The 8,180-nt window shown below is 45.3% G+C and overlaps 1 protein-coding gene across 1 annotated transcript in view; it reads right to left on the bottom strand.

The window, feature by feature from the left end:
- Positions 1 to 1,402: 1,402 nt before the first annotated feature.
- Positions 1,403 to 8,180, bottom strand: part of LOC116983875 (differentially expressed in FDCP 6 homolog) — a 35,901-nt gene continuing 29,123 nt past the window's right edge. Inside the window, exons 11-12 of the mRNA XM_033037761.1 lie at positions 3,710 to 3,800; positions 1,403 to 1,899 (exon numbers count right to left, since the gene is read on the bottom strand). Of these exons, the coding sequence (XP_032893652.1) occupies positions 1,679 to 1,899; positions 3,710 to 3,800 (312 nt within the window). The 3' untranslated portion in view covers positions 1,403 to 1,678. The remainder of the gene's footprint in view (positions 1,900 to 3,709; positions 3,801 to 8,180) is intronic.

Raw genomic sequence — 8,180 nt, 5'->3', positions numbered from 1 at the left:
CTCTGTAAAGTAAAAACTTGCTTTGCAAATCATTTTTAAACTTTTCCATCTCACCTTGAACGTATGCCCTCTAGTATTTGACATTTCCACGCTCAGAAAAAGATTAATTATTCACTCTATCTATCTATGCCTCTCAGAAGTAACATTCAAGACTATGAAATAAAAAATCCTTTAAGCACAAAAACACAAAAGAAAAAGTGATTCATCTGTAGCCGACCAAAGAGATTAGAGCCAGTATTCAATCTAAACTCAAGGCACATAAAGTTGCCAGAAATTACAGTAAGCATGAGGGCTGGGCGCATTTTTAAGGACTCAGCAGATGAGGACCAAGGAATTGATAAGGGCAAGATAGAAGTGTGAAGTGTAGATTGGTGAGAAAAGATAAAAACAAACTTAGTTATATCGGTTCATAAAAAGGTAAACGAGAATGAATGGGACACCTTACAGACAGGAACATTTACAAAGGGAATAAGGAAATGGCAGAGGAATTAAACAAATCCTTTGTTTTTGTCTTCAGAAGACAATAAAGCACAAAACCTGCACAATTCATATGTGAAGCGAGGGTCCAGAGAGCATGCGGTGCTGAAGGAAATAATTCAGAATCCAGAAATAGTGCTAGACAAGTCAGTGAGCTTGAAAGCTGATAAATCCTAAAGAACAGGTAATCTATATTAAAGAGTTTTGAAAGAGGTGGCTTTAGAGATTCTGATTAATATCTTCCAATGTTTGTAGATTCTAGAGTTGCTCCTGTAGTAGCAAATACGAGCCCACACTTTAAGAAAGAATATAGAGAGCAAACATGAACTTCTGGTCTGTAAGCCTGATGTCAGTGGTGGGGAAAATGCCACCATTCATGTGCTGCATGTAATAACATTACATTGGGCAGAGTTAACATCAATTTATGACTGATGTCTTAAGAGTTCTTTCAGGATGTAGCGAGAACAGATAAGTATTCAGAACTGTTTTATCCAGAGAGCTCCATCCACAACCCCATCTCCATTGATCTCCCGTCCCTCCTCCCACGCCAACAATCTTTCCACGAGTGAATCTCTCTTCCCATCTCTCAGCTGATGGATATGTCACTCTCCACCCACCTCCAACCTCCAGCCTCATTGCATCTCTCATTCCCCTTCCTTTAGAGTCATAGTATTACAGCTTGGGAACAGGCCCAAATGAATACATAGCCTGCCCAACCTCTCCCTATAGCTCAGGCCCTCAGGAGCTGGCAACATCCTTGTAAATCTTCACTGCACTCTTTACAGCTTAATGACATTCTTTCTATAACAGGGTGACCAAAACGGAACTTTCTCGGGAAAGACTCCACCACAGGAACGTAGTAAATTATTTTCCACATCAGTCACAGCAAATATAACAATAAGCCTATAGAAAGATGAGGCATAGATGAGTTTTAGGAATATTTTATCATTGGTTTGATGTATCAGTGCCACTTGTGCTGATGAGTCTGTCTCTCCCGCTTCCCCCAACCTCCATGTGGCTTCACAAAGGCAGAAGACTGCCTGGAAATTGGAGGTACTCTAATCCACTGAGGAAGTGGAAACTAGCACTGGGTCTATTGCTGGTACACAGGGTGGTGAGAAACCTGCCTGGCATTATTCACACTTATCTCACACTCTGCAGTCTATCACAACTAACTGCTGCACTCCTACGATGACATCGATCACTTCAGTGACACGTTCTTCAAATATTCTTCCACGTTTTCATAGTCATCAGAGTCGGATTCTGACGAGTCATCCGAGACCTGGGTTGAGCCCATGGGACTGTCGCCCTTTCCTCGTGTCCTTGTCTTGTGATGGGGGTCCTTGGGACCGCGGTTCGTGGGTAGGAAGATTCCATCCCCTCTGTGGCTCATGACGTTGCCTCTTTGTTTACCGTGGGTGGCTGCAACACGAGGTTCACAAATTACAGAGCAGCAATAACTTGTACGTACACAGGACCTGCATCACAATTTTAGATTAAAGTTACAGCACGGAAACAGGCCCTTCGGCCCACCGAGTCCGTGCCGATACTCTAGTGCTATCCTATACGCACTAGGGGCAATTTACAATCTTTACCAAAACCAATGAACCTACCAACCTGCAAGTCTTTGGAGTGTGGGAGGAAACCGGAGCACCCGGGGAAAACCCACGCGGTCACGGGGCGAACATACAAACTCCATAAAGACAGCACCCGCAGCTAGGATCGAACCCGGGCCTCTGGTGCTGCAAGGCAGCAACTCTACCGCTGCAGCACCATGCCGTCTATATTGCCATGCTTGAGGTTCTTCACAGGACTATAATGTGACATGTTTTATCACCAGATCACGTGGAGATATATCAGGAAAGGTGAGCACAAGTTTGGTCACAAGTGAGCAGCGTATGGTAGTGGTGGGGAGGATAGAGATAGATATGGGGAGGGAGTGTCTTCGAGTTCGGCACCACTGAGAGTCATGGAAGAAAGAAAAATGTGGACTGGTCCAGATGCCAGGACCAGGGAACTGCAGAGATCAGGGAGAGTTGTGGAATTGGAGGAGGTCATAGAACCAGTGAGGACGGAGGCCAGGCACGAATGAGAATTTGTGAATTGAAGCGGCGATCAATAAATGGTGAGTAGAATTGAGAAATGGAGAGTGAGGGGTAGAGGAAGACAGAGCGAGAGAGACATAAAAGAGAAATTAAGGAGTGAGTGCAGGAAAATTGCCCCCCGCGGTGGTAGGTGGCTGACAAGTGGGTCGGGGGTGGTGAAGTGCATCACCTACTGTGCATGGTAGGCACACGCAGGCAATGCCCACCCTGTGATGGGCCCCTTACCATCACAACCATTTTGTCCCACAGAAATTGGTCTTACTAAACATCCTGCTGATCGACACAAGGCAACAGTCTGCATCACATGAGCAGGGCTTAAGACTCAGAGATGGGTTCCAGCCAAGCCCTATGGAGGAATGAACACCCGCTCCCCTCGTGGTGGCCTGGTGGGATGACTTGCAGAGAGGATGTGTTCTGGAGTTCTAGCGTCCTCGTCGTGATGATTCTTTTCCACTGAGTCGGCAGCCAACGTTTTAGCTGTTGCTCATTACACCAGCCGCACTCGTCAGAAACCACAACCTGATCAGAGATTCTTAACAGCGGCAGCAGGAAATTCAATGTTCAGTCAGCAGAGATGGACCGCTAGCTTCCATCAATATATCGCCCACTAAGCCCCCACACGTCCGACAGACCCACCTCAACGACACACAAACCCCACTCCACAAAATCCCCCAAATCCAATTATGATCGCCAAAATCTCTACCCCCTGCCCAACCACAACGCAACCCCCACTCCCAAACTCAATGCCCACCTCTCTCACTGAACCCCTCAACCATACCCCAACTCATCCCCATCCCCATTCCACTCCATCACCTCCCATTCCCCAACCTCAGACCCACACCCTACTCCTCCCACTTCCGAAACCTCAATCGCTGTACATCCCTCACTCCTCAAACTCACCCCATACCCCTAAAGACACTTACCCCCCCCCCCCCTCCCACCTCTCTCCTTCAGGGCCTGCATCAGGACTCATGCCCAACCCCATTCTATGTTCAAAGGGCAGCAGCAACCTGCAGATTCCTCCTCCAATACATTGCTGATGCCAAGCTCAATGAGGTTTCCAGTATTGCATGGAATCACTGGAACCAACCCGGCCCCATCAGCTGCCGTTACCGACTTGCCCTTACCCCCAGGCCCGATCGGCTGCATCAGTCGGGTCAGCTGCACGTTCCACTGTTTCACACATCGACTCGCCTGCCTCCGCTTTGTCTTCGCCGCCTGAAGAGAAAAGGACATCTTAACACAGCTCGGCAGGTCCCACCATCAAGCCACGTAACAAAAGCACAGAGACAGAGTGCCACGCTGACCAGACCAACGCCAATCCCAATGCCCCACACTCTAGCAGTGGTGCTGATTTGAGGGAACGCTGACTATTGCCATCAGTCCCGGCGCTCATTCACCAACCTGCCTCTCTTCAGGATAACAGAAAATGCTCAGCAATCAAATTCACAATAAGTAGACTGAATTAAGTAAAAGAAAAGCTTCTAGGAACAGGGTATCATTTCCAATAGTGGCTTTTCGACAGTCAGAAACAGGCAGACTCTGGCTCTTCCCACACAAAACAATGTTGCAGCATCACCAAGAGCAATTGGTCACAGGATATTAGGAACACTGCCTTCAAACAGCACCAACCAATGTCTGAAGATAAATACAAAATGCTGGAGTAACTCAGAGGGACAGGCAGTATTACTGGATAGAAGCAATGAGTGATGTTTCGGGTCGAGACCCTTCTTCAGACTCAACCCGAAAAGTCACCCATTTCTTCTAACCAGAGATGCTGCCTGTCCCGCTGAGTTACTCCAGCATTTTGTGTCTATCTTTGGTTTAAACCAGCATCTGCAGTTCCTTCCTAAACAACCAATGACCCATATGTTACATTGCCCATCTGTAATTTAAAGCTTCCTGCTTGGAAATCAGTTTACCAGACAGAGTGCCTAGAATGTATCCCCTACAACATTAAGGTTGAAACAGAAAAGGTGAGAAGAATGATATCCCAAGTTTGCCCTGTGCATATCTGACAGGTCTACGCAAAGAGAACTTTGCTCTGTATCCAGCTCCCATCACTCCTGAAGTCCATGCCGATCCAACGCAGGATATAGGAAAGAACTAGTTTAAATCGAAGATAGACACAAAATGCTGGAGTATCTCAGCGGAACAGGCAGCATCTCTGGAGAGAAGGAATGGGTGACGTTTTGGGTCGACATCCTACTTCAGACTGAATCATTCCTGAAATGTCAGCCATTCCTTCTCTTCAGAGATGCTGCCTGTGCAGCTGAGTTACTCCAGCATTTTGTGCCCATCCAATGAAGGCTAATTGAGTACCTCTTATATTAAACCTTCGCTGACTGCTGCAAGGTCTTGCTGATAACTTGACCTGCTGTAACTTGGCGACTAATCTTGCAGTGTGGCAGATAGTGAAGCTGCAAGGAGTGGTACTGAGCTGAACGGCACAAGAGCTGATCTCTCTGAGCAGTGTGGACAATTTCTAATCACAATTTAAATACCAATTTGCTTTCTCATTGTTCTTTCCAGAGTGGATGCCCTCGCACTTCCCCCGCATAATATTCAATTTGCCAATTTGTTCACTCACTAAACTTATCTCCACCCTCCAAGGCTCTTTGGGCTCTCCTCATAACTTCTTAACGCACTTACTTATGAATGATCAGCAAACTAAGCCCTTTCATCCGTATCATTGATACAGATTTAAATAGTTGTGTCCCCAGCAATGATCCCTGTAGCACTCACTAGTTAGTAATTCCAACTCAATAATAACTTATTTATCCCCATTCTGTTTCCTGCTAGTTTGCCATCCCTGATCCATGCCAAAATATTAATACCAAATCCAATTGGCCATATTCCACTCTTTAGTAATCTTTTACGTGGCCCCTTGTCAAATGCCTGCTAGAAAACCAAACTGCAGGAAGGAACTGCAGATGCTGGGTTATACCAAAGATAAACACAAAATGCTGGAGTAACTCAGCGGGTCAGGCATCATCTGGAGAAAAGGTGACATTTAGGGTCGAGGCCCTTCTTCAGACAGTCAGGGGAGAGAGAAACAAGAGGTATGAAAAGATACAGATCAAATCAGAGCCGGCACCGATGGCCAAGGAGCCCACCAGTATATCTATAGAAACAGAAAAATAGGTGCAGGAGTAGGCCATTCGGCCCTTCGAGCCTGCACCGCCATTCATTATGATCATGGCTGATCATCTAAAATCAGTACACCGTTCCTGCTTTTTCCGCATATCCCTTGATACCTTTAGCCCTAAGAGCTAAATCTAACTCTCTTGAAAACATCCCGTGAATTGGTCTCCACTGACTTCTGTGGCAGAGAATTCCACAGATTCACAACTTTCTGGGTGAAATTGTTTTTCCTCATCTCAGTCCTAAATGGCCTACCCCTTATTCTTAAACTGTGACCCCTGATTCTGGACTCGCCCAACATCGGAAACATTTTTCCTGCATCTAGCCTGCCCAATCCTTTAAGAATTGTATATGTTTCTATAAGATCCCCTCTCAACCTTCTAAATTCCAGTGAATACAAGCCCAGTCGACCTGTTCTTTCATCATATGTCATTCCCACCATCCCGGAATTAACCTGGTGAACCTATGCTGCACTCCCTCAATAGCAATAATGTCCTTCCTCAAATTAGGAGACCAAAATTGCACACAATACTCTAGGTGTGGTCTCACCAGGGCCCTGTACAACTGCAGTAGGACCTCCTTGCTCCTAAACTCAAATCCTCTCGCAATGAAGGCCAACATGCCATTAGCTTTCTACACTTGCCTGCTGTACCTGAATGCTTACTTTCAGTGACTGATGTACAAGCACACCCAGGTCTCGTTGCACCTCCTCTTTTTCTAATCTGATACAATTCAGATAATAATCTGCCTTCCTGTTCTTGCCACCAAAGTGGATAGCCTATTGGTTCCCTTTTATAACAGACATAGTCATATCACACAGAAATGCACCATTCAGCCCACCATGTCCAAGTTGAGCTACTATTCATCTACAGTAATGCCATTTGCCCATATTGGGTCTGTGTCTAGGGCTTGTCTATTCAAATGTCTGTCTAAATGTGTCCTAAACATAGTAATTGTATCTGATTCTACCATCGCTCCTGCCAGTGTGTTCCAGATACAACAACTCTCTGTAAAAATAACATACCTCTGAGATCCCCTCTGAATCTCCCATTTCTCTTCTTAAAACTAGTGCCCACTTGTTTTTGATAGCCCTACTATGAAAAAAACAATCTGACTTGTTTACCCTAACTACACCTCTTGTAATGTTATCTACTTCTGTCAGGTCATCCCTCAGCCTCCCTCGCTCCCCCAAGCCTATCCAATCTCTCCCCATGACTAAATGTCTCCAATCGAGGCAACATCTTGCTGCATCTCCTTTGTACTGTATCCAGCACAACCACATCCTTCCTGTTCTGTGGTGACCAGAACTGCACACACTGCTCTAAGTGTGGCCTATCCAGTGTTTTGAAATTTTTATTGAAGTGTTTTATATTTTATGCCCTGAACTATGAAGGAAAGCATACCATATACCTTTTTCACCACCCTACCGACGTGTGTTGCCTATTTCAGGGAACATCATTCTATTCATCAACATTCCTCAGCACTCTACCGCTGATCAGCTGCTCCTTGAGGTACCAAGGTCTAAGCGGAAGCTCAGAGGGGATAGAGCCTTTTCTGTTGCTGCTCCGGCACTCTGGAACACCTTGCCGTTGCACATCAGACAGGCCCCCTCACTGTCCATCTTCAAATCCTCCCTAAAAACATATTTTTATTCTTTGGCGTTCGACACTGGCTGAGGCATTGCTCCTGTTTTTAGTGCTTTTAATGTCTTTTAATTTTTAGTGTGTTTTTTATAGTCCTTCGTTTTACGGTTTTTAATGGTTTTTAATTGTTTGTAATAGCTTTTTGTTCATGACTTCTCATGTACAGCACTTTGTGGCAACTGTAGTTGTTTAAAGTGCTTTATAAATAAAGTTATTATTATTATTATTATTATTATTTACTGCCTATTCCAAAGCCCTATTTGGTCCCCAATACACCACCACACATTTATGTACATAAGTTATAGGAGCAGAATTGCATCACATCTACTCCGCCATTCAATCATGGCTGATCTATCTTTCCCTCTCAACCCCATTCTCATGCCTTCTCCCCATAACCCTTGACATCCTTGCCGATCAAGAACCTAATAAACTCCACCTTAAAAATACCCATCGACCTGGCCTCCACAGCCTTCCGTGGTAATGAATTCCACAGATTCACCTCGTTCTGACTAAAGAAATTCCTCCTCATCTTTCTAAAGGTAGGTGCTTTTATTCTGAGGCTATAGCTTCTGGTTTTAGATACTCCCACTCGTAGAAACCACCTCTCCACATCCACTCCACCAGGCCTTTCACAATTCAGTAAGTTTCAATTAGGTTCTCCCTCATCCTTCTAAACTCTAGTGAATACAGGCCCAATGCTGTCAAATGCTTATTATATGTTAATCTAATCATGCCTGGGATCATTTTCGTAAACCTCCTCTGGACTCACTCCAACGCCAGCACGTCCTTCCTCAGAAATGGAGCCCAAAAC

This window comes from Amblyraja radiata, chromosome 19 (assembly GCF_010909765.2).
Source record: "Amblyraja radiata isolate CabotCenter1 chromosome 19, sAmbRad1.1.pri, whole genome shotgun sequence".
Classification (NCBI taxonomy): Eukaryota; Metazoa; Chordata; class Chondrichthyes; order Rajiformes; family Rajidae; genus Amblyraja; species Amblyraja radiata.
Note: the sequence above shows the minus strand (reverse complement) of the source record. Positions and strands in the feature narration are given on the sequence as shown.